This window comes from Oncorhynchus masou, chromosome 31 (assembly GCF_036934945.1).
Source record: "Oncorhynchus masou masou isolate Uvic2021 chromosome 31, UVic_Omas_1.1, whole genome shotgun sequence".
In the NCBI taxonomy this organism is placed as follows: domain Eukaryota; kingdom Metazoa; phylum Chordata; class Actinopteri; order Salmoniformes; family Salmonidae; genus Oncorhynchus; species Oncorhynchus masou.
Genome location: NC_088242.1, coordinates 28,731,263 through 28,757,942, shown reverse-complemented (window position 1 = coordinate 28,757,942; position 26,680 = coordinate 28,731,263). Strand labels below are relative to the sequence as shown.

The window sequence follows — 26,680 nt, the reverse complement described above, 5'->3', positions numbered from 1 at the left end:
TTATAGACCCTATGCCTACCTCACATGCAATGTCTTGACAAAATTCTTTAAGTGATGCATACTGTATGTAGCACCTGTCGTCCACATCAATGTAAGTAATTGGTTTGGTTTCACATTGGTATTTCTAATTCTCAAATCACATCACTTTCTTCTTTGCATTCCATCACATATTGGTCATCCTAATGTTAAAAGAGAAGACGTCACTCTCCAAGCCTACATACCAAACAGAGTAATGACGTCTCTATTTCTCACGATTGCCCTGCTGGCTACCGCCACAAACCTATTTTCAACGCTGTCTGAAGATTGAGTGACTCGGACATTTGGCACGGCTGTTTCCGTGAGCGTCGAGCGCCGCTTAGTTGAACTGTCCGTGCTATCTGGGATCCTTGGGACGTCCATACCCCCCATTGAAGTTGACATTTAAAATGGTTAAGGTAATGGTTACGGTTGGTTAAGGGTTAAGGTTATGTTTAGGGTAAGGGTTAAGGTTCTAGGGTAGGGACGTCCCAAGGATTCAGAATAGCACTCCGTTGAACTGCTTCGAAACATCTTCATGGACTTTTGAATTAAGTGCAAATGGCAGTCTGGCTTAGTCGCTTCACTCCCGACAGCTCCACTAGAATGCAACAAAGAGGTACCCCCTTACCATCAGGTTCCCACAGGTATTTCTTTGTTTTTATACAAAAGTTACTGCTATATAATAAATATTCAATGGAATGCGTAATGAAACAAACGTCTATCTGTGCGCGTGATGAGCAGTGTTTTGGCAGTAAATTATCAGTGTAATGGGATCTCAGTTTAGGATTTCGGTTATTAGTGTAACGTTTTATTTCACTTTTAGGATATTAAATATGACAGTAAAAGCGTGCGCAATTCTGACGTCACACATCAATTTAGAAATACATCAAATCATAAGCGCAGGACTATTCGATTTTTATGTTAGTGTGTCTGACCCATGGAGAGGGGAGAGTGGGGTGTGATGACACTTACTCTTTTTTGTTTTACTTTCATCATCATTAGGTTAAGGAAAATATGGTATTCTTTCTAACAAAGATATCTACATATATTTCAGGATGGTGTGTATCCCTGGAAATAATCAGAAGTCATGTAAAAATGACATTTTTGAAAACGTTGTCCAAAAAAAGTGGTCTCTTGGCACCATTTACAGGATAATTTGAGTTAAGGGACAGTGTAAATTGAGCCACCTTGGGTGGTTGACGGTGTTCTGTGATGGTGCTGGTAGGTCAAAGTTTAATTCATGGAATGGGGGTGTGGTATACTGGACAAGTAACTGCCAAAATAAAGGAAACACTTGAATAATTGAGGGATATAACATATATAGAAAGCAGGTGCTTCCACACAGGTGTGGTTTCTGAGTTAATTAGGCATTTAACATCCCATCATGCTTAGGGTCATGTATACAAATGCCCAGTTGTGCATTATTCTTGCTACCATGGCTAGAAGAAGAGTTCTTAGGGACTTTGAAAGAGGGGACTCAAAAGCGTAGGGGGTTCAAAGTGTGTGTGTGTGTGTGTGTGTGTGTGTGTGTGTGTGTGTGTGTGTGTGTGTGTGTGTGTGTGTGTGTGTGTGTGTGTGTGTGTGTGTGTGTGTGTGTGTGTGTGTGTACGTGTGTACGTGTGTGCGTGTACGTGTGTGCGTGTGTGCGTGTGTGCGTGTGTGCGTGTGTGCGTGTGTGTGTGTGTGAGCGAGTCAGTCACCAGATCTCAACCCAATTAAACACTTAATGGAGAATTCTGGAGTGGTGTCTTACCCTTCCATTTCTTGACCAGTTGTTTGGGACAGGGGGGTTGTTTCGATGTGCCAATTCATAGGCAAGTTCTCTGCATTTGAGGCTACTGTTCTGTGAGATGTTCTGTAAACTGTTCCGTTAGATTTCTGATATGTTTATCAAGGTCCGACTCCTTGTCATCAGATAAGACCTTGCGTGCCTCTGCTACTCTATCATAGCCTCTCTTTCGCACAGGTACATGTTCATTTTCTTTTTTGTTAATGTACCTCTTCAGTGTCATTCAGTCAATTTGTTCATCCCTTGCTTCTGCTCAAATGGACTTCTTCCCTTCTCTCACTTCTTTGGCTGGAAGAACCTCAAAGGGGTCTAGACCCCTGCTTGTTTTGTTTGTATACATGGGGCATGATGATGTCTGCCCTGTAACAATAAAAATGCACTATCTTGAGTTAGGGCTGGGCGGTATACCATATTTTACTATATACCGGTATTGATGCACCGTTTTTGGGTTATTACTTTACCTTCTATAACAGTATTTGAATGTTTGGTTTGTTAGTTGTGATATTCTGTGTGTAATGCCCATTTTTAAAGTTTACACCAGTACTTGAGCCATCCCTCTCCGTTCTCTCTCGCTCCACGCCGCTTCCCACATAGACCTAGCCCTGCCACCTGTCACTCAAGGAGCACATTTGTTGTTGCTTGACCACGAGACAATGTTTTCAGTCTGCATGCTCAATTCAGCACATGCAACAATGTCGGTGACAATGATGTTTCCACTTTGCTTCTTAATATAAGTCCACAAGTTGTGTATAACTGCACTATTAGTTATTTTCTTACATTGCAAACAGCTGGTTTGTGTTTTCTTATCAAGTTTTAGCTACATCGCATTAGCCGCTAATGCTAATCACTAGTTAGCTGGCTAGCAAGCTAGCAAATAAATGTATTGAGTCAGAGCAAGCATAGCTAGCTAAAACAGCCTGATACCAGTGCTGGTGTAGGCCTAAATCAGCATGTTGTTAGTGCAACAGTATTCAGCGATGCATGAATATGTTGGCTACATGAAGAAACATTTAATGTAGCCAAAGATTATAGGTCCCCTAGGAAACACTTCGTTCCAAGCCTGTCACAATAACTCCTCCCTGGCATTTACATTCATTGTCTTGTCAAACAACAAAGTGTCCACTATAGAATTCGAATAAACATTCTATTTCCATGATTCCAACAATCTCACCCAAGTGTTTTGATTTAAATCGCAAGTCAAATCACAATTGCAACATTTGATTCAAAATAAGTCCTAGTTTTTTTGCCCATATTTTGGCAGTGTGGAAATGATCTCAAATGAGTGCAGAAAATGCAGACATTGATGGAAATGTAGGAAATTATTTTAGGTTGATGTTGAATTGAACAGTATAGAACAATCAGAATGGAGAAAACCCCATTGAAACCACTTAGAATGTATGTGTTGCCACTAGGGTCACGCATTACTTACTCATAAAGCAGATGTACAACTTTTACTATTCAAAACATAAAATACTGATATTTTGACCATATCGCCCAGCCCTCTCTTGAGTTCATATGCATGACATACATTGCAAAAATACTATATTATGCATAAAAACTCCAAAATATCAAATATACTGTAATTGGTATGGTTGCCATTGGCTCAACTTACCCTTAGCAAACATTTGGACTATATTAGTCCACACAGCTCCACACTTTCATGCTAGGTTTAGGACCTCATATTGAAGACTCCAACTGATATATAAAACAGTGATGGTCGATGCCATTTAAGATGAGGGAGATTTATAATTTTTTATGGGCATGGCTTTATTTCTATTACAGCATATTGGATGACTGTCATTCATATTCAATTCACCCACCTAAATGTAACATCAATAGGTTTAGGCTCGTACATGATACTTTCATTTTCTCTATACCCATCATGAGGAAAGCTTACAACTTAAGTGCACTTTTTTTGTTGACAGGCATTGACACATTTAATACTGCCTTGCACACTCTTTCTTTAATCTAGCTGATCTAGGGTGTAATCATTAGTCCAACAGTTGCAAACAAGAGTTTTTATTAGACAAATTCAGGTTTGTTTATCCCCGTTTCGTTCCGTTTGCTTCCGTTTAAGAAATGTTTTTCTACTGAATCGGCAGAATGAATACACCCCTGATCACATGCAAACACAGTTCACATTCATAGCTGCCACATACAAACAGCATGATCCCTTCGATCATTGTATTCCTTCTCGCATCTATGCCCTCTCCTCCTTTCACCTTTTCCCTTGGTTGTGCACAAGATATCAGCTTTCTCCGACCAGATGAAAAAAACGTTTCCATTCCAAACCTTCATATCATGAACGCTAACTGCTGCACACAGCCTACATTGTTGTCACCATATTAACTTCAAAGTCAACAGTAAGTTAATTAAAACAAAAGCCTACCTTGGCTTGGAAGAGTACCAGTGTTGGATAGCCAAAGCCAGCTACCTAACATAGCATCACTCTCTGTTTGAGCCGGGTGTTTGAGTAGGCTAAACTAGCTAGCTGCATTTGCTAGCTAAGTAAGTGAAAGTGAAACAAATACAACAAAATCCCTGTATCTGTTTCTCCTTCATTTTTAAAGAAATTCATTTGTTCAAAACTGTTAAACTATTGTCTCTCTCTCTCTCTCTTTGAGTAAACTTCTCACCACATTGTATGTACTGCAGTGCTAGCTATCTGTAGCGTATGCTTTATGCACTAGATTCATTCTGTGATCCTTTGATTGGGTGGACAATATGTCAGTTCATGCTGCAAGTGTCACGCCCTGACCATAGAGGTCTTTTTATTCTCTATGTTTGGTTGGTCAGGATGTGACTCGGGTGGGAAACTCTGTTCTGTGTTTCTATGTTTTGGCCGGGTATTGTTCTTAATCAGGGACTGCTGTCTATCGTCGTCTCTGATTTGGAATCATACTTAGGCAGCCTTTTTTACTTTTGTATTTTGTGAGTAGTTGTCTTTGTTAGTGGCCTGTATAGCCCTAGTAAGCTTCACGTTCGTTTTTGTTGTTTCTTGTTTTGTTGGCGACATTTATAATAAATAAAAATGTACGCTCACCACTCTGCACCTTGGTCCGGTCATTTCCACAATGACGGCGATCGTGACAGCAAGAGCTCTGATAGGTTGGAGGACATCCTCCGGAAGTGGTCATAATTACTATGTAAGTCTATGGAAGGGGGTGAGAACCAAGAGCTTCCTAGGTATTGTGTAGAATTTAATGAACTTAGAGGAGTATGGAAACTAGACCTTCATTGCAAAACTGTGTTTTAATCAATAACACAATAAATTATTTTTACTTTGTGAAAATAATTTTTGGGCACCTAACTTGCTTTTTCCATGTTGTTTCTTCCTTCACAGACTCCATGAAATGAGGACTTATTTTATTTGGTCACATGATTCATTTTGTGTATGGTTTTCTAGAAACATGAAGTGGCCCAACTAACCCTTTGGCTCAATTCTCCCCTAGGGCCTGACCTGTGTTGTTGTAGTGTGAGGTAATAATATTATGGTAGAAAATGCCTTTGAAAGTATCCATGGAGAACAGATGATATGAGAGAGTACATTGGATTGTTAGCTGAGTTGACGGTGAAATAACCAGGTCAGGTTACAACAGGAGTCTGCTGAGGGGAGGATGGCTCATAATAATGTCTGGAATGGAGCTAATGCAATGGCATCAAACACATGGAAATGTGTTTGATGTGTTTGATACGAACAGAGGACTGAAGTCACGTCTCTTCATATACAGTATGCAAAGAGATGAGATGGCAGTGAGTGTGGTTTGCATGGTTTATAGTGGTGAGTTATTAAAGTAGGCAAATGGGTGTGAAGGCTTTCATCTCTCCCCTTTAGGCCCTTACTGAAAAGGAAATTGGACATAAAGCTGGTGGATAATCATGTTTCTGATGTGTGTTATGGAACAAGGCTACAGTAGTGAGTTAAATTAAAACAAGTGAATCCGGTTACTGATAATCGAAAGCAGCTGCTTGATTCTCCACATGCAGACCAGGACAGAGCTAGAAGCTAGTGGACACTGAGAGGTCTAGATGTTTGTTTTGTCTGTATATTTGTTTGCACAAGCCTACTTTATAGTCTGTATATGGTATAGGTATGTTTATGTATAATTGTATACATGTTTGTGTGTCGCACTGTGCATTTTTGTTATGTGGGCCTAGTATGTGTAATCTATTTGTCTGTCAGTGTGTGAATTGTATATGTTAGATGTTAACGATAATTACACATGTACACACACGCGGACACATACACTATCCTCATGCGGACCTAATTCATTTCCATTCAAAATCCTATTTTCCCTAAACGTTAACCTATAACCCTAACCCAAACCCTAAAGCTAACTCTTAACCTTAACCACTAATCCCTTACCCGAACACTAATTGTAACCCTAACCCTAAAACAAACCCTTAAGCTTAAAATAGCCTTTGTCCTTATGGGGATGTGGGAAATGTCCCCACGAGGGAGAATTTTCCTAGTTCTACTATCCTTGTGGGGATCTTTTGGGGATTTTAGGTCCCCACAAGGATAGAAGTACCAACACACACACACACACACACACACACACACACACACACACACACACACACACACACACACACACACACACACACACACACACACACACACACACACACATACACACACACACAGAAGATGCCGATTTGGGAAATAATTACTAGTTCTGTAGCCATAGAGAACATATTACATTTTTCTTTTGTTGACTCATGACCCACGAAAGTGATGTCAGAAATATATAGGATATCTTGCCTCTCTAGGTTCACAGAGACCAAGGTCAGTGTTTATAGGCATTTCCAACCCCCCCCCCCCCCTTATCCCCTGTTTATTGACTCTGAATAGACCAAATCAATTAATCTGTAATATAGCTAACAGTCATGTCCTGGATAAACTTTCCTTTCAAAACATTTGGATTCAATTATCATGGGGATATGATATCCAAACAAACTGCTTTTGCCTATTAATAAAGTGATTGCACCATGCAATATGAGCTAACGCTGCGCATTCAGATATTTTCATAGCTTAAGAATTAGTTGACTTACTATTATGGGCTAAACACGATTTAGAACAATGACACAGTTTTTGTTTGTTTTTGCTTCCAAAGTGTCCTGGTTCAAACTGCCTTCTGGGTATTGTTCTGTAATCAAATACAGATCCAGTTTCGGGATTACATGTTGTCAATGAAGAGACGCTTGGCTGTCGAAGTAGGCCTTAAAAAGCTGACTAGTTGGACCTTGTGACAATGATTCCTTGATATGGGGCTGTTATGTATCAAAACATGTTTCAGTCTATAACAACAATGGGCCCTGATCACAAAATAACTTTCAGACTGTCAGAGTAACTTGCTTTTTGGACACACTCAGTCCATTCAGTCCCATTCAACAGCAGTTCATGCACATTACTGTAACTTGACAGGAGTTGCCATTGACGATGAGGAAAGGGGGAAACGGTCCAGATGAGCATTGGCCAGGGTGATAACTGAAGAGGCCCTGTGGTACATTGAGGAAATGAGCGGACATGACAATGTGTTGTGTTTCAGATAAAGCCATGGTCCATGGCTTCTGTATGTAAACAGAAAGCAGGGTGTAAAGATTGAGGCGGGTCTCTGGCAAGTGGTGGTTCTGTCTTTCGCGGATGACAGCTGGTAACAACCGAGCTGTAGTGGAGAGGTTGGTGTTTGTGTGTGTGTGCATGACTGTTTGTAGCTCTGTCTGATTTCGACAGTCTCCAGTGGCCCAATCCCCCTCCTGGGGTTTGTGTTTTTGATTTAGTGCCCACAAATTCCTCTCAGTTGAAGTAACAATATTGTTGCGCTTCACGTTTCCCCCTCTGAAATCCAGCAGAGGCCATAGAGAGGCTTGATTTAGGCTGAATATCACTGAGAGGTACTGTAAGCCATTAGGGCCTGGAGTCGTTTTTATATTGGATATATTTGGGAGCGGGAGATGGCTTTGTTAACTTCAATGTTCCCTATCTCTGGCCCAGATAAAAGCAGCTTTGGACGGAGGAGAAGTCACATCACAGAAGTTTTATTAGCAGACAGATCATTTAAATGGAGTGAATGCCATTTCAGTCTTCGGGGCTTAGGCTGAGTGCTTCACTAATGTTTCATAGGGCTCTTTCTTGTCACACACAGTTTATCATCATATTGGAGACATAGCTGACTATTGGGTAGAAACTATTAAACAAGAACCACCCTGCCAGAATGACTCTGACAGTAGCAGTCTATTCCTTTCAAACCTGCAGGAGGTCTCTGATAGTGGAGGATGAGCTAAGATCTGAACAATGCACAGAAGTGTGTTTTAACAGCAATGTGACTGGCAGGCAAAGTTATGCACACAGTGACCTGCTATGAGTAGTAACACACCTTGCATTTTCACTCTACATCCCATCTATGTACTCATTTGTCAACAGGCTTAACGTACCTGGTAGATAACAGTTACATTTATCCATTTCAGTGACCATAGTCACTCGGCAGGGCTTTGGCTGTTACTATTGGTCAGTCAAAAAGTTGCTATTTTCCCGAGGAAGCCTGTTTTCCCTCTGGTTACCATGCCTCCAATGAAAGAAGCACGGGCCCGTTTTTATCAACCTCTGATAACTCTGTCTTTGGCTTCTGTCAGAGACACTCTCATTCATTTAATACCATCTTTTCTGAGATCATGTTTGTCATATGACGTGTAATCACGTTGTAATTGTTGGTTAAATACTATGATTAACACGGAAGTGTGTATTTCAGTTATGCAGAAGCAGGGCCAAATGTAAAACATCTGCTTTTGATTAGTGATCTGTGCTTAGTTTTAATCTGTATCGTGTGAGGTACTGTCAATTTGATTCACTATCTCACCCGCATATACTGGACCTGCAGTACATACAGCACATTTACAACATGATAGAACTGCTCTTTCTCTAGAACATGGAGCAAAGGGAACTTAGGGATATTGTCAGAAAAACACAGAAAAGGGAGGCCATAAAGCCAGATACATGTAGATGGAGCCATCTACAGTAGATCATGCAGCTGGTTTAATAAAGCACATATGAAGATTGAGATTCTTAATATTTGTGTGATTACGATCACTTTAGAGGCCTCATTGTGAAAGTGTGTTCAGCCAAGCGCTAATGGTTTTGGTAGTTCCTCTTTTGGGTGAATGTTGTCCTTTACTCTTGCAGACAATTATTGGACAGTAAACTCAGGCTTGATATCTCTTTCAAATAATAAGATAAGTGTTTTAAGGAAATGCTACAGGTAACTGCCAAAATAAAGGAAAGACTTGAGTAAATGAGGGATACAAAGTATATTACATGTTAAGGACTCCAGCCACCCTTGTCATAAACTGTTCCCTCTGCTACCGCATGGCAAGCGGTACCGGAGGGCCAAGTTTAGGTCCAAGAGGCTTCTAAACAGCTTCTACCCCCAAACCATAAGACTCCTGAACACCTAATCAAATGGCTACCCAGACTATTTGCATTGCCTCCCCCCCCCCCCCTTCTACGCTGCTGCTACTCTCTGTTATTATCTATGCATAGTCACTTTCATAACTCTACCTACATGTACATATTACATTGACACCGGTGGCCCCGCACATTGACTCTGTACCGGTACCCCCTGTATATAGCCTCGCAATTGTTATTTTACTGCTGCTTTTGAATTATTTTTTACTTTTATCTCTTACTTTTTGGGCTATTTTCTTAAAACTGCATTGTTGGTTAAGGGCTTGTAAGTAAGCATTTCACTGTAAGCTCCTACACCTGTTGTATTCGGCACATGTGACAAATAAAATTAGATTTGATATTGAAAGCAGGTGCTTCCACACAGGTGTCATTCCAGAGTTAATTAAGCAATTAAAACATCCCATCATGCTTAGGGTCAATATATACAAATATGATCAAATATATATAATATTTTAGTTCACAACTTGTTTAACACTACGTAGTGTACATCACATACTAGCAATTTTGTGTAATGTACGTGTCGATTAGATCTTTGACACTCATTCATTTAATACCCTCAAGTGTTGATGTTTCCTCCTCTTGACTCTCTATCCAATGCACACAACTGTACAGTGGGTGGCTAACTCGCTAGCAATAGGCTATATCATGGGGAGCATAGAAATAACGTCTGCCCATCCAGATGAAAATAGTCATAATTCTTCAATTAGTAGAATTATACAAATATTATATATAGAATATTTTAGTTCACAACTTGTTTAACACAACATAGCGTACATCAAAATCTAGCAATTTTGTGTAATGTGCGGGTCAATTAGATCTTAGACATAATTGACACGTGTATCCAATTATGATTTCAAAGTTAAGGCGATTGATTAAGCTATACATTTTCCCGTGATCATGTTTGTCATATGACGTGTAATCACGGTGTAATCATTGGTTAAATACTATGATTAACACGGAAGTGTGTATTTCAGTTATGCAGAAGCAGGGCCAAATGTAAAACATCTGCTTTTGACTAGTGATCTGTGCTTAGTTTTAATCTGTATCGTGTGAGGTACTGTCAATTTGATTCACTATCTCACCCGCATATACTGGACCTGCAGTACATACAGCACATTTACAACATGATAGAACTGCTCTTTCTCTAGAACATGTAGCAAAGGGAACTTAGGTATATTGTCACCTACGAAATAGGAGTACTTTAGTCAGGTTGGCTGGGTGCAGTTGAATATTTGTGTTTTTATTAGCATGATATAAACTCTCATAGGAGTATTCCCCTTATCCAGAGTAATAAGTAAATTGCTTAGTATACTTGTTCACTTAGCCTATGTTATGCACATTCACAGTAGCAGGACGGTGCTGTGGCCATAGAAAACAGCTAAATTGTATTACTGAGTGTAGATCAAGACAGGAACTGATACAATGAAACAATTCACTGTCTGTTTCAAAGAGCTTCAAATATTTATACTCTCCTTCTCGCAGCAACCACCTCTGAGGTCAACTGAAGTGTGCAAGTCTCTCTTGTACTAAGGAGTTGTGAATGAGACTGCCATTGCTCCGGTCCAGAACAAACCTCACTGGACGTCTCAGGCAGAGGGAGACTTCCCCATGAATGGAGCCCCTGCACTCCAGGAGTCTTTGCTAAAACAGAGAGAGCGACCAGAAGACTACAGCCTGAATCAACCCTTTGGCTTTCAAACTCAATTCAACTTCAAATATCTTTACAAATAACAGACTGCAATCATCTGAGAAAGAGAGTGAGGAATAAGCATCAGAGACACTATTGAAGCCAGACTCTGGTCTGGCGGTAAGACACCCATACACAGTGAGCCTGCCCCTGCTGTCCTCCGATGGAGACCCCGGGTAGAGCAAGACGCTGCTGCAACGTTACAGGTATGTCTTAATTATGTTTTAGGGTTATGATCTGTTTATTTCCAGTCATAATACACACCAAAGAAGATTGTCTAGTGTCTGTATTTGTCTTTCATAATTCTCTAGGCAAGGTCAGCAAAGTTATTTGGTATGTAATTAACACTTTTCATATCAACATTTTTAATATTACAGTATTTACAGCAGACGTTTAGTACCTAATATGGACATTGACATTCATTGAAAAGGTGGTATTTTGATAGGGGGGATAAAACATTGGAAATAAGCTTCAAAAGCCCCCGAAGTGGAGATATAGGCTCCTGCCAAGTTCAGCAACACCTTTACAAACTTTAATACGTTTATTCTGCTACTGTGCGCAAAATGGTTTAAGTTGTCATTATGGATTGTTGCAGCTGAATCTGGTTAAGACTTTGGCGGGTTTGTGACAAGGCTTAAAGGGATTGAGTTCATGAGAAGTAATCCACATTCGGACTGAGATGCTTAAGAGTATTTTACCCTTCCCTTGGTTAATTCCAGGTTTCTTGACCTACACATTGATACCTGCACTAAATATTTGCTACTGGTTTTTCGAAGACATCAAAGGCTTCTACCTGTGCCGTGAGTCTCCTTGTCTATGTGTACTTTTTTCTTAGATAGTGGATCAACCACCTCTGGCTGAACTATAGTAATCCCAAGCAGTCACGGCACATATGATCTAATGTCAGGTGTGACATGATGACATGATATTTTGCTTCATAATGACTTTAGCTGTATTTACATGATTACATTATAGTCATTTAGTAGACACTGTTATCCAGAGCGACAGGAATAATTAGGGTTAAGTGCCTTGCTCAATGGCACGTTGACCTAGTCGGCTCTCGGATATGAACCGCCGACCGTTCGGTTACTGGTCTAATGCTCTTAACCGCTAGGCTACCAGCTTCCCTATTTAAAGTTATACCTGTTATAATGTAAATGATATCAATCAGAAATCCTAGATGGATTCATGTGGTTATATTGTGTAAAATCTTCTCTTAGGTTGTCTTTTGTGATTCTAATGCCCAATACTATAAACGTCTTACCGATTTGATTTAGAATTATTCTGCCATTCATGTCAATGTGATCACGTTTCACCTAAGCTGTTTGTCACCAGTGCTGATAATGTTATGTTCAGCATCAGTAAAAATCGTCCACTAAACTACAAAGTGGCAAACACTGATAAGGTCCCTGGAGTAAAACCTGATAAAGAAACTGTGGTAATAAATACAGCTTTATTGGCCTTATCGAGATCTAGCCACTGATCATCAAGACCTAGAAAAAGACAGGAAAGGGAGAGGGGCCATAAAGCCAGATATATGGGGCCATCTACAGTAGATCATGCACCTGGTTTTGTAAAGCACATACAGTTGATGTCAGAAGTGTACAGTACATACACTTAGGTTGGAGCCATTAAAACTCATTTTTCAACCACTCCACAAATTTCTTGTTAACACACTATAGTTTTGGCAAGTCAGTTAGGACATCTACTTTGTGTTTGACACAAGTCATTTTTCCAACAATTGTTGACAGACAGATTATTTTACTTATAATTCATTGTATCACAATTCCAGTGGGTCAGAAGTTTACATGCACTAAGTTGACTGTGCCTTTAAACAGCTTGGACAATTCCAGAAAATTATGTCATGGCTTTAGAAGCTTCTGATAGGCAAATTGCCATCATCTGAGTCAATTGGAGGTGTACCTGTGGATGTATTTCAAGGCCTACCTTCAATCTCAGTGTCTCTTTGCTTGACATCATGGGAAAATCGAAAGAAATCAGCCAAGACCTCAGAAAAGAAATTGTAGACCTCCACAAGTCTGGTTCATCCTTGGAAGCAATTTCCAAACGCCGGATGGTACCACATTAATCTGCACAGACAATAGTACACAAGTATAAACACCAGGGGACAATGAAGCCGTCATGCCTCTCAGGAAGGAGACGCGTGCAAACAAGGAGGCCTACAAACCTGACTCAGTTACACCAGCTCTGTCAGGAGAAATGGGCCAAAATTCACCCAACTTATTATTTTCTTTGGCTACCATGGCGAGAGGAACAGATCTCAGTGACGTTGAAAGAGGGGTGTCAAAGGAGCATTGGGCGTTTACAGGGTGTGCGTACGTGTGCATGTATGTGTGTGTCTGTCAGTCAGACACCAGATCTCAACTCACTTGAACGCTTATGTGAGATTCTGGAGTGACACCAACATCAACAAAACACCAAAATTATGGAATTTCTCTTGGAAGAATGGTGCCACATCCCTCCAATAGAGTTCCAGACACTTGTAGAGTCTATGCCAGGTTGCATTGAAGTGGTTCTGGAAGCTCTGGCAGCTCGTGGTGGCTCAATACCCTAACACACTTTATGTTGGTGTTCCCTTTATTTTGCCAGTTACCTGTGTGTTACACTTATGAACAACTGGCATTAGCAACAAGGTACTATTAAGCTGTTAAATGTTTATGGCACCTCTTAAGAATTAATATTTGAAATGGTTTTATCTCTATGATCAAACAGTGTTTCCTTTATAAAAATTAATGTTTGCTTTTTCTAATGCCTTAGAATTAAACAGACAATTTGAACTGGTGACTAAAAGCATACTTGGCGTTATGATTAAATAGCTCTTGTCTAAAAATATGTCACAATGTAAGATTGAGTAGAGGGATGTGATATCTACAGATGAAAATGAGCCTTGTTGCTAACTCCGGCACGTTTACATTGAGGTTGAACCTGAAATGTTGATTAATGTGCACTGTCCTTTGAATGTAGTTTTTTTTTCAGTCTGACGCACCCATAGTTGTAGGTGTGAGTTGTGAGTGTTCTGCCCGGGTGTTCTAAAATCATTGGCCGAGGAATGTACCTAAACATCTGGTCCCAGTTAAATGGACAACATCACCACTATCAGATATGCTGTAAATATTTTAATCAAAGAATGCTCTAAAAACAACATTACTCCATGTTTATAGCGGACTTGTAAATATGATAGTTAGTTTACGTGAAGATAAGACATACACTGTCCGCACAACCTACTCTAACATTCTCTGGTAGATATTTTAGAACTATTTTTTATTTTTTATTATGCTTGTTGTAATGAACTACTACAGAATTGGCATATGTTGTAATCTAACTGATAAATTTGTTTTATTTTTTCTCCACTTTGGCAGTAGGTTATGGATTCTGACTGATTGGACGAGTGTTGTAATGCAACATTCTCCCTCTGTAAGAATGCAGTGAGCTCACACATCACACAGATGTTTTCAATCAATATTTGTTGACACAAAGCACCATTAGTTTACTGATCACATTTGCATAAACATTTTGCGATTTTCTTATTTACCTTGCATGTTTTCTAAATTGGTTTTCGTACCAAGTTTACATACAGTGGCCCTGGAAGTACAAACATGTGTAGAACATAAGTACTATGGGGCCTAAGTACCAGCCACACACAGAAAACATCAACGGCATCCCGCCCTAAACAGCCTGCATTCCCCACCAATGACTTGCGCTCAATAGAAGTAAACAAACAGTCTATCTGGTCTGTCTGTACGAGTTGTGGTGAAAGGGGATCATCTGTTTGTTGGACACCCCAGCCCCATGTAAACAAACAATACAACTGGCCTAGTGAATGTGAACGAATTTCCAATGTCAGAATGGGGGGCTTCCCATGTTTACTCCTTCCAGCGTTGAACCTCCTAACAGTTTACATGGAGGAAATACTAGTGTCTTGGCTATTTACTTCAGCGTTAGTGTGTAATTACTTGACAGAGATCAATAAAGGCTTGCTTGACAAATGCTTGGCAGTTTTATGGCAAGCAGTTTTTCTGCTCAGAAGTCAATTTTGCTCCCTTACAAGAACTCGTAGCAAAGCGCCCCATGTTATGTAATTAAAACACTGGTTTACATGGATCACAGCAGCTTAAAGCTGGAATCCTTAATGGTGAAACTGCCGCGTCCGTTTGCGCTATTACAACAACAAAGAAGTTACTGCAAACAACAAACACAGTTTTTCCTCCCTCTGGCTTCATTGCACGCGCGATAGAACAGGAGCATAGCAAAACCATTTTTACCTGGATGCGTGATGCACCCCGCCTGTGCATGTCAACAAAACAACAACAATAACAACGGCCATGTGGAGGACAGTGCTGCTGTTGCCCCCTGGTGCAGATTTCCTCTTTAAATGTCAATATCTTTAGCTGTCTCACATCGAACGATCTCATATAGATTGAAGTCTCCCAGTTGTCTTTTTTTTAATAATACAGTTAGCCGTTTTTGTAATTTCATCAGTAACTTGCTGTATTAATCGACAGTATGATACTGTATCAACTGAATACAGTAGATTGCCATAGGATGCACAGTAAAATACCGTAAATGTGTTTTACAGTATGTTATGATGCATTATGGGAAAATGTTGTGGGAGGGGAAAGAGTCTCTGTCTCATTAACCTATTTTAAGGTGCGCCTTATAAGAAGCTATATTTGTTGCACCTGTTAGTGAGAATGCTATACCCCCGCAGAATACGGTAATATACTGTATTTTAGGAATTCTACAAACCTTGTCCTGAAACTCTACAAGAGGGTTCCCCAACTGAATTTGGCCCACAAAACCAGCTCCAAGTATTCCCACGCATAATTAAGAGACGTGATTGTATACAAATGTAAGCATTATTACGTTTTAGTCAAATATTATATCTGTTTGAGCATCTCGCGGACAATTTCACATCTACAAATTACGTTTAATTATGTTCCGGACCCCCAACCATCCGCTCAAGAAAGAATTGGCCTGCGGCTGAATCTAGTTGATGATCCCAGCTCTACAGTAACAAACTGGCCAATTGCTACCAGTAATTTACTGTCATTCAGAACACAGTACCATTCCGTATTTTTGAAGCACCAAAAACCTTTTGAACACTATTGGGTACATGGTATTCTTGTTTCTCATTCATTAACATATTTTGAGGCATATCTTGTAAGAAGCTATATTTGTTGCATCAGTTAGTTAGATTGCTGTACCAATTTAAGTGATATGTGGTATTAATTCCCAAGCAATGACATTTATATAGGGGACAGATCAGAGTGGTAGCAAGTCTCAAACCTTTAATGGTTGAATGGTTAGCCATGTTCTTTGATCTGTTTTGCCCTGTAGTCATTGTCTGTTTAGACGCCTTTATTAAGGTCTAAAGTGTAAGTGAAAAAACATCAAATATCATTTGGAATGATGTAATATTTTATTAAATATTCCCTATTTGCAATTGCAGATTTTTATTTCCAATACAATTTAACAGTAAAGTACTGTATTGCTGTTTTGTTATATACTGTATTTACTGCAACATATTGTAAATGATGGCGCATTTTGGTGAAATATTGTGGGAGGAGAAAGAATCGCTGGCTCATTAACATATTTTAAGTGGCTATATTTATTGCTCCCTCATGAAGCTGGTTGAGAGAATGCCAAGAGTGTGCAAACTTGTCATCAAGGCAAAGGGTGGCTACTTTAAAGGATCTCAAATATAAAATATATTTTGATTTGTTTAACACTTTTTTGGTTATTACAGGATTACATATGTTTTATTTCATAGTTTTGATGCCTTCACTAAAAACCCTTGAATGAGTAAGTGTGTCCAAACTTTTGACTGGTACTGTACAGTTGAAGTCAGTTGTTACATCCACTTAGGTTGGAGTCATTAAAACTCATTTTTCAGCCACTCCACAAATGTCTTGTTAACAAACTATAGTTTTGGCAAGTCAGTTAGGACATCTACTTTGTGCAGGACACAAGTCATTTTTCCAACAATTGTTGACAGACAGATTATTTCAGTGGGACAGAAGTTTACATGCACTAAGTTGACTGTGCCTTTAAACAGCTTGGACAATTCCTGAAAATTATGTCATGGCTTTAGAAGCTTCTGATAGGCTAATTGACATACTTTGAGTCAATTGAGGTGTACCTGTGGATGTATTTCAAGGCCTACCTTCAAACTCAGTGCCTCTTTGCTTGACATCATGGGAAAATCAAAAGAAATCAGCCAAGACCTCAGAATCTGTTTTTGTAGACCTCCACAAGACTTGTTCGTCCTTGGGAGCAATTTCCAAATGCATGAAGGTAGGTACCACGTTCATCTGTACAAACAATAGTACGCAAGTATAAACACCATGTAACCATGCAGCCGTCACTCAGGAAGGAGACGCATTCTTTCTCCTAGAGATGAACGTACTTTGGTGCATATCATTCCCAGAACAACAGCAAAGGACAACAGCAAAGGACCTTGTGAAGATGCTGGAGGGAACCGGTACAAAAGTATCTATATCCACAGTAAAACGAGTCCTATATCGACATAACCTGAAAGGCCGCTCAGCAAGGAAGAAGCCACTGCTCCAAAACTGCCATAGAAAAAGCCTGACTACGGGTTGCAACTGCACATGGGGACAAAGATTGTACTTTTTGGAGAAATGTCCTCTGGTCTGATGAAACAAAAATTGAACTGTTTGGCCATAATGACCATCGTTATGTTTGGAGGAAAAAGGGGGAGGCTTGCAAACCAAGGAACTCCATCCCAACCGTGAAGCACGGGGGTGGCTGCATCATGTTGTGGGGGTGCTTTGCTGCAGGATGGACTTCACAAAAGAGATGGCATCATGAGGCAGGGAAAATTATGTGGATATATTGAAGCAACAACATCAGTCAGGAAGTTAAAGCTTGGTCTTCCAAATGGACAATGACCCCAAGCATACTTCCAAAGTTGTGATAAAATGGCTTAAGGACAACAAAATCAAGGTATTGGAGTGGCCATCACAAAGCCCCGACCTCAATCCCATAGAAAATGTGTGGGCAGAACTGAAAAAGCGGTTGCGAGCAAGGAGGCCTACAAACCTGACTCAGTTACACCAGCTCTGTCAGGGGAATGGGCCAAAATTCACCCAACTTATTGTGTGAAGCTTGTGGAATGCTACCCAAAATGTTAGACCCAAGTTAAACTATTATAAGGCAATGCAATCAACTCGCTGGCTACGTCCCTTCCGTCTTCAAGACAGCGAGAGTTGCGCCCCTTCTGAAAAAACCTACACTCGATCCCTCCGATGTCAACAACTACAGACCAGTATCCCTTCTTTCTTTTCTCTCCAAAACTCTTGAACGTGCCGTCCTTGGCCAGCTCTCCCGCTATCTCTCTCAGAATGACCTTCTTGATCCAAATCAGTCAGGTTTCAAGACTAGTCATTCAACTGAGACTGCTCTTCTCTGTATCACGGAGGCGCTCCGCACTGCTAAAGCTAACTCTCTCTCCTCTGCTCTCATCCTTCTAGACCTATCGGCTGCCTTCGATACTGTGAACCATCAGATCCTCCTCTCCACCCTCTCCGAGTTGGGCATCTCCGGCGCGGCCCACGCTTGGATTGCGTCCTACCTGACAGGTCGCTCCTACCAGGTGGCGTGGCGAGAATCTGTCTCCTCGCCACGCGCTCTCACCACTGGTGTCCCCCAGGGCTCTGTTCTAGGCCCTCTCCTATTCTCGCTATACACCAAGTCACTTGGCTCTGTCATAACCTCACATGGTCTCTCCTATCATTGCTATGCAGACGACACACAATTAATCTTCTCCTTTCCCCCTTCTGATGACCAGGTGGCGAATCGCATCTCTGCATGTCTGGCAGACATATCAGTGTGGATGACGGATCACCACCTCAAGCTGAACCTCGGCAAGACGGAGCTGCTCTTCCTCCCGGGGAAGGACTGCCCGTTCCATGATCTCGCCATCACGGTTGACAACTCCATTGTGTCCTCCTCCCAGAGCGCTAAGAACCTTGGCGTGATCCTGGACAACACCCTGTCGTTCTCAACTAACATCAAGGCGGTGGCCCGTTCCTGTAGGTTCATGCTCTACAACATCCGCAGAGTACGACCCTGCCTCACACAGGAAGCGGCGCAGGTCCTAATCCAGGCACTTGTCATCTCCCGTCTGGATTACTGCAACTCGCTGTTGGCTGGGCTCCCTGCCTGTGCCATTAAACCCTACAACTCATCCAGAACGCCGCAGCCCGTCTGGTGTTCAACCTTCCCAAGTTCTCTCACGTCACCCCGCTCCTCCGCTCTCTCCACTGGCTTCCAGTTGAAGCTCGCATCCGCTACAAGACCATGGTGCTTGCCTACGGAGCTGTGAGGGGAACGGCACCGCAGTACCTCCAGGCTCTGATCAGGCCCTACACCCAAACAAGGGCACTGCGTTCATCCACCTCTGGCCTGCTCGCCTCCCTACCACTGAGGAAGTACAGTTCCCGCTCAGCCCAGTCAAAACTGTTCGCTGCTCTGGCCCCCCAATGGTGGAACAAACTCCCTCACGACGCCAGGACAGCGGAGTCAATCACCACCTTCCGGAGACACCTGAAACCCCACCTCTTCAAGGAATACCTAGGATAGGATAAAGTAATCCTTCTCCCCCCTTAAATGATCTAGATGCACTATTGTAAAGTGGCTGTTCCACTGGATGTCAGAAGGTGAATTCACCAATTTGTAAGTCGCTCTGGATAAGAGCGTCTGCTAAATGACTTAAATGTAATGTAAATGTAATGCTACCAAATACTAATTGAGTGTATGTAAACTTCTTACCCTGTCACGCCCTGACCTTAGAGATCCTTATTATTCTCTATGTTTGGTTAGGTTAGGGTGTGACTTTGGTGGGAAGATCTATGTTTTCTATTTCTTTGTGTTTTTGGCTGAGTATGGTTCCCAATCAGAGGCAGCTGTCTATCGTTGTCTCTGATTGGGGATCATATATACGTTGTCATTTTCTTTTGGGTTTTGTGGGATCTTGTTTTCTGTATAGTTTATTTTACCTTACAGAACTGTGCGCTTTCATTTTTGTCATTGTTATTTTGCTTTTGGTGTCATCAATAAAAAGATTGATGTACGCCTACCACGCTGCACATTGGTCTGGTCATTCCACAAACGAGAGCCCTAACAGACCCACTGGGAATGTGATGAAAGAAATAAAAGCTGAAATAAATCATTCTCTCTGCTATTATTCTTTCATTTCACATTCTTAAAATAAGGTGGTGATCCTAACTGACCTAAAATAGGGAATCTTTACGAGGAATAAATGTCAGTAATTGTGAAAAACTGAGTTTAAATATATTTGGCTAATGTGTATATAAACGTCCGACAACTGTATATAGGGACAGATCAGAGGGGTATTGTGTGTTTGGAATCCTTTGTTTAGGCCTCTAGAAGTGCAAGTGATATAAAACACCTATTATTTTTTAATATGCTGTAATTTTCAAATGCCTACAGGTACCTGCTTGCTCTAATCCCTTGTAATTACAGTAAAATACTGTAGAAATAATATTATTAGGGCTTATAGTTACTTTTACTGTATTGCACTGTGTTTCATTGCTCCGGCATGGAGTTACTGTGAATATCTTGTATTGGCACTATCCAGAGACCGTCAGACATATATCATAATCTTGTTGTAATTACAAATATTTTGAAGACCTGAACTACAACAACATTTTAAGTAACGGTTACAAAAAGTTTTACTTGCTATGACTGTGATATGTGTTTTCTTTCATCAACCTTGGTAGAATGCACTGACTAAGTTGTTAAGGACAAAAGCACCTGCTAAATGTAATATAAAAATGTAAACTTGCAAAGAGCACTGGGTAATATGTCGCTGCATGTTTAATTCCATTAATATTCTGTACATTTGATTACAGTCAAAATGGATTACAGTAGCTGTACTGTACAATAAATTAGAGTAACTTTCTGGCCAATTGCTGTCAGTAAGTTACTGCACATTTTTACAGTAAACGTTTTACATTATCGATATGCACTTGTATACTGTTTTCTGCAGGTATGACAACACCTCATATAAATGGATTTAGACAAAGAGTGAGGAGAGTCAAAAAGAGAGAGAGTGAAGAGAAAGTAGATGAGGGAGAGAGAGTGATGGAAGTTTCAAGTGAAACAGAGAGAGAGGAGTTGGGGAGTTGCGGGGGGGAGGGGGTGGTTTGGAAATTGAGAGTTCGACATGGTCCAGGCCCCTGTCAGCCAGGAAAGGTGAACATGCTCCATCTGCTCAGGACAGAGAGAGGGATGGAATGGGTCATATGGCCACAGGACAAGTCTCACGGTGTACCTATCAAATCAAAACAAATGTTTGGAAACAGTGTAATAACAAAGATATTATAAAGCAATAGTTGTTCTCTACAATAAGTTGGTTGTCTGGTTGTGTCATTTTTATGAGTGAAAACTGATAGAAAAAATGATAAAATCCTTCATTTATCCCCTCGAAAAATGGAGAAGCTGATTTCAATGCCAAGTCTTGGGGAGCAGCTCTTAAAAATACCTTTTATATGTTCAAACTGTCATTTCAGACATTCTTCTAGACAACCTTCATTCACACCTGAATCATCCTTGTCTTGGATCAGATCAGGCGATCTCAAGACCGACTTAAGGATTCAGGCAAAAAACAAATGTTGAACCAAGATCGATTTAATTGTCCTCTCTCCCTCTCTCTCTCTCTCTCTCTCTCTCTCTCACACCATCCTCCCTCTCTCCCTCGGAGCCATCTCACCCCTGTAGGAGCCCGGAGGGCTTTAGTACCCCATCCCAAAACTGACCACTCGGATTAATGGCTGTTTTGGCAACAAATGAGCTCATGGCTAATTGGCTGAGCTGATGTTTCCTGCTGAATGCTACCTGGTTCCATTGTGGCCGGCGTCATGGCTGGCCGCTTCCAGCCGAGGCTCAGGCTGGTAATTGAGCAGTCGTTTAACCGTGCAGTGGTGGGGAAGTTAGAGGAAGAACCTCAGCCTGTCATTTGGATAAAATGATAATGGAAGATAATGAAATGTCAGCTTTTTAGTGTTGGAAGTGCATAATCCTTTCTTGAAAAAGTTAAAGAAACTGAATTGACCAGATCAGGGTTTACTTGTCCATTTCTACAGTAAGGGGTGTAGAGCTGTGCATACAGTATTCCCAGAAGCCTGTTTGTGGTAGGTGAAAGGATTTCCTTGGCAGCCGCGAAGTGTTACAGCTTGACGCACCGTTTAACCCTGAGATCAAATCAAACGTTATTAGTCACATGCTTCGTAAACAACAGGTGGGGAGTAACAGTGAGATGCTTACTTACGGGCCCTTCCCAACAATGCAGAGAAGACAAAGCGAAATAACAGAGAAGTTAAAAAACAAGTAACTTGCCTATATACATGGGGTACCAGTACCTTGTCGATGTGCAGGGCTATGAGGTAATTCAGGTAGATATGTACATATAAGTAGGAAGAGAGTGACAGATAGTTAACAGTAGCAGCAGCATATGTGATGAGTCAAAGTTACTGCAAAATTGGTCAATGCAGATAGTCCGGGTAGCTATTTGGTTAAGCAGTCTTATGGCTTGAGGGTAGAAGCTGTTCAGGTTCCTGTTGGTTCCAGACTCGGTGTATCGTTACCACTTGCCGTGCGGTAGCAGAGAGAATGGTCTATGACTCGGGTGGCTGAAGTCTTTGACAATTTTTAGGGCTTTACTCTGACACCGCCTGTTACTGGGCCTCACTCACTACCCTCTGTAGCGCCTTGCATTCGGATGCCAAGCAGTTGCCATACCAAGCGGTGATGCAGCCAGTCAAGATGCTCTCAATGGTGCAGCTGTAGTACTTGTTGAGGCCCATGCCAAATCTTTTCAGCCTTTAGAGGGATGAGGCATTGATGTGCCCTCTTCACGACTGTGTTGGTATGTTTGGACCATGATAGATGCCTAGTGATTTGGTCGCCGAGGAATTTGAACTTGAGCCCGTTGATGTGAATGGGGGCATGCTCGGCCCTCTGTTTCCTGTAGTCTACCTCCTTTGTCTTGTCGAGGGAGAGGTTGTTGTCCTGGCACTACACTGCCAGGTCTCTGACCTCCCTATAGGCTGTCTCATCGTCATCGGTGATCAAGCCAACCAACTTTGTGTCGTCATTGCTTAAATGTTAGCAGAGGAGTGTTTTTGGTGGCAGTGTTTTCTGTGTGTTAGGTTAGTTGGACTCAAGGGGTAGTGAAGGCTTGCTCTGGTCTTGGCACAGAGTTCTAGGTTCCATCAGAGCTGTTTCAGGAACAACATAACCTATTGATCCAGTTATTGTTCTGTTAGAATCCCATGTCTGGTGTGTTTGGGTACAGAGTGTTCCTACTGTAACCATGTTTAATAGAGGAGCTTTTGGGTTCCCTGACAGTCCTCCTATGCGGGTAACAATACCTCACCCTGGCTGGTCAACACACTTGCAAATATCAGAACAAGCAGCCTGTAAAAGACCAAAGGAAAGCTGTCAGGAATGGGTACTGCACTCATGAACTCAGCAAAAAACGTCCCTTTTTCAGGACCCTGTCTTTCAAAGATAATTTGCAAAAACCCAAATAACTTCACAGATCTTCATTGTAAAGGGTTTAAACACTGTTTCCCATGCTTGTTCAATGAACCATAAACAATTAATGAACATGCACCTGTGGAACGGTCGTTAAGACACTAACAGCTTACAGACGGTAGGCAATTAAGGTCACAGTTGTGAAAATTTAGGACACTAAAGAGGCCTTTCTACTGACTCTGAAAAACACCAAAAGAAAGATGCCCAGAGTCCTTGCTCCTCTGCGTGAATGTGCCTTAAGCATGCTGCAAGGAGGCATGAGGACTGCAGATGTGACCAGGGCAATAAATTGCAATGTCCGTACTGTGTGACGCCTAAGACAGCGCTACAGGGAGACAGGACGGAGAGCTGATCGTCCTCGCAGTGGCAGACCATGTGTAACAACACCTGCAGAGGATTGGTACATCCAAACATCACACCTGCGGGACAGGTACAGGATGGCAACAACAACTGCCCAAGTTACACCAGGAATGCACAATCCCTCCATCAGTGCTCAGACTGTCCGCAATAGGCTGAGAGAGGCTGGTCTGAGGGCTTGTAGGCCTGTAGGCCTCACCAGACATCACCGGCAACAATGTCGCCTATGGGCACAAACCCACCGTCGTTGGACCAGGAATGAGCGTTACACCAAGGCCTGTACTCAGTGTAACGGGTCCCGGAGTTGGAGGGTCCGTCATGGTCTGGGGCGGTGTGCCATCGGACTGAGCTTGTTGACATTGCAGGTAATCTCAATGCTGCGCATTACAGGGAAGACATCTTCCTCCCTCATGTGGTACCCTTCCTGCAGGCTCATCCTGACATGACCCTCAAGCATGACAATGCCACCAGCCATACTGCTCATTCTTTGCGTGATTTCCTGCAAGACAGGAATGTCAGTGTTCTGCCATGGCCAGCGAAGAGCCCAGATCTCAATCCCATTGAGCACGTCTGGGACCATTTGGATCGGAGGGTGAGGTCTAGGGCCATTCCCCCCAGAAATGTCCGGGAACTTGCAGGTGCCTTGGTGGATTAGTGGGGTAACATCTCACAGCAAGAACTGGCAAATCTGGTGCAGTCCATGAGGAGGAAATGCACTGCAGTACTTAATGCAGCTGGTGGCCACACCAGATACTGACAGCTACTTTTGATTTTGACTCCCCCTTTGTTCAGGGACACATTATTCAATTTCTGTTAGTCACATGTCTGTGGAACTTGTTCAGTTTATGTCCCAGTTGTTGAATCTTGTTATGTTCATACAAATATTTACATGTTAAGTTTGCTGAAAATAAACGCAGTTGACAGTGAGAGGACGTTTCTTTTTTTGCTGAGTTTAGAAAAAATGGTTCCAAAAGGGTTCTGCGGATGTCCCCATAGGAGAACCCTTTTTGGTTCCAGGTAGAACCCTTTTGGGTTCCATGTAGATCCCTCTATGGAACGAAAATGCTTCTACCTGGAACCAAAAGGGTTCTACCTGGAACAAAAAAGGTTCCTCAAACAGTTCGCCTATAGAGACAGCCGAATAACCCTTTTAGGTTGTAGGTAGCACATTTTTTTTCTAAGACTGTGAGATGGATGAGGGGATATGGATAATGCCATGAATTTAGGACCATTTTAAGGAGCACTTGAGATGGACACTTTTCAGTACCTTGTTCATCTCATGTCTTTTCTCAGTTCCTGTAATCTTTAGGGGGAAGTCTGCCTGTCTGATGTTTATTAGCTATAATATTAGATGCAAATGGAGGTTTTGTTATTGCCTGATGTTCAGTCAATGCGCTCGTATTAATTTGAACAGTATAATATTCTGTAAGACTGAGTGTTATGAGATAGTAAATGTCCAAGGCAGTCCCTGTTTTCACTGGCAGGTTTTCCTATCCAAATACATGCTGTCATCAGAATGGTTGAGAAAAATGCCATTGCTCTAATTTGCCGTAATTTCCCACTAAACTATTTAGTGGAGTTCTTATCACATGGGAAAGAGTATGTTTATACCAGATGATAGCAGGCCAACAATTTATCAATATTCCGTAGAAACTATTCTAAAATAATACTTACGAACGGAACTTTGAATGTTTGCACGCATAGAAAAGTGTGATATATCAAACAATCTTATGAGCGTCAAACACACACCGGTAGTAGAAAACCCTGGATAAATACCAATTGTTCTTAGCCTCAGTGCTCGCGACACCTGCTCGTCGAACATCTCATTCCATAAATATGGAGTCGGTCCCCCCATTGCTGCTTTAACAGCCTCCACTCCTCTGGGAAGGTGTTCTACTAGATGTTTGAACATTGCTGAGGAGACTTGCTTCCATTCACCCACAAGAGCATTAGTGATTTTGGGCACCGATGTTGGGTGATTAGGCCTGACTTGCAGTCGGCCTTCCAATTCATCCCAAAGGTGGGGTAGATTGGGTTGAGGTCAGGGCTCTGTGCATGCCAGTCAATTTTTTCTACACCAATCTTGACAAACCATTTCTGTATGGACCAATGTCATGCTGAAACAGGAAAGGTCCTTCCCCAAACTGTTGCTACAAATTTGGAAGCACAGAATCATCAGAATCGATTCTCTACACTCTGAGTCCTTGTTTTGTCACATAACCTGACATTAGGCAAAGTATAATACACTGCTCAAAAAAATAAAGGGAACACTTAAACAACACAATGTAACTCCAAGTCAATCACAGTTCTGTGAAATCAAACTGTCCACTTAGGAAGCAACACTGATTGACAATACATTTCACATGCTGCAAATGGAATAGACAACAGGTGGAAATTATAGGCAATTAGCAAGACCCCAATAAAGGAGTGGTTCTGCAGGTGGTGACCACAGACCACTTCTCAGTTCCTATGCTTCCTGGCTGATGTTTTGGTCACTTTTGAATGCTGGCGGTGCTTTCACTCTAGTGGTAGCATGAGACGGAGTCTACAACCCACACAAGTGGCTCAGGTAGTGCAGCTCATCCAGGATGGCACAACAATGCGAGCTGTGGCAAGAAGGTTTGCTGTGTCTGTCAGCGTAGTGTCCAGAGCATGGAGGCGCTACCAGGAGACAGGCCAGTACATCAGGAGACGTGGAGGAGGCCGTAGGAGGGCAACAACCCAGCAGCAGGACCGCTACCTCCGTCTTTGTGCAAGGAGG

General features: G+C 41.7%; 1 protein-coding gene across 6 annotated transcripts in view; it reads left to right on the top strand.

The window, feature by feature from the left end:
• The first annotated feature begins 403 nt into the window (after window positions 1-403).
• The window catches only part of myocd (myocardin), a 149,259-nt gene continuing 122,982 nt past the window's right edge, over window positions 404-26,680 (top strand). For 4 of the 6 annotated variants that reach the window (XM_064950626.1, XM_064950625.1, XM_064950623.1 and 1 more), the window contains exons 1-2: window positions 405-662; window positions 10,755-11,165. In XM_064950626.1, the coding sequence (XP_064806698.1) occupies window positions 11,123-11,165 (43 nt within the window). In that variant the 5' untranslated portion in view covers window positions 405-662; window positions 10,755-11,122. Of the gene's footprint in view, window positions 663-10,754; window positions 11,166-26,680 lie in introns of all 6 variants that reach the window. The other 2 variants (XM_064950622.1, XM_064950621.1) reach the window with 1 other exon arrangement.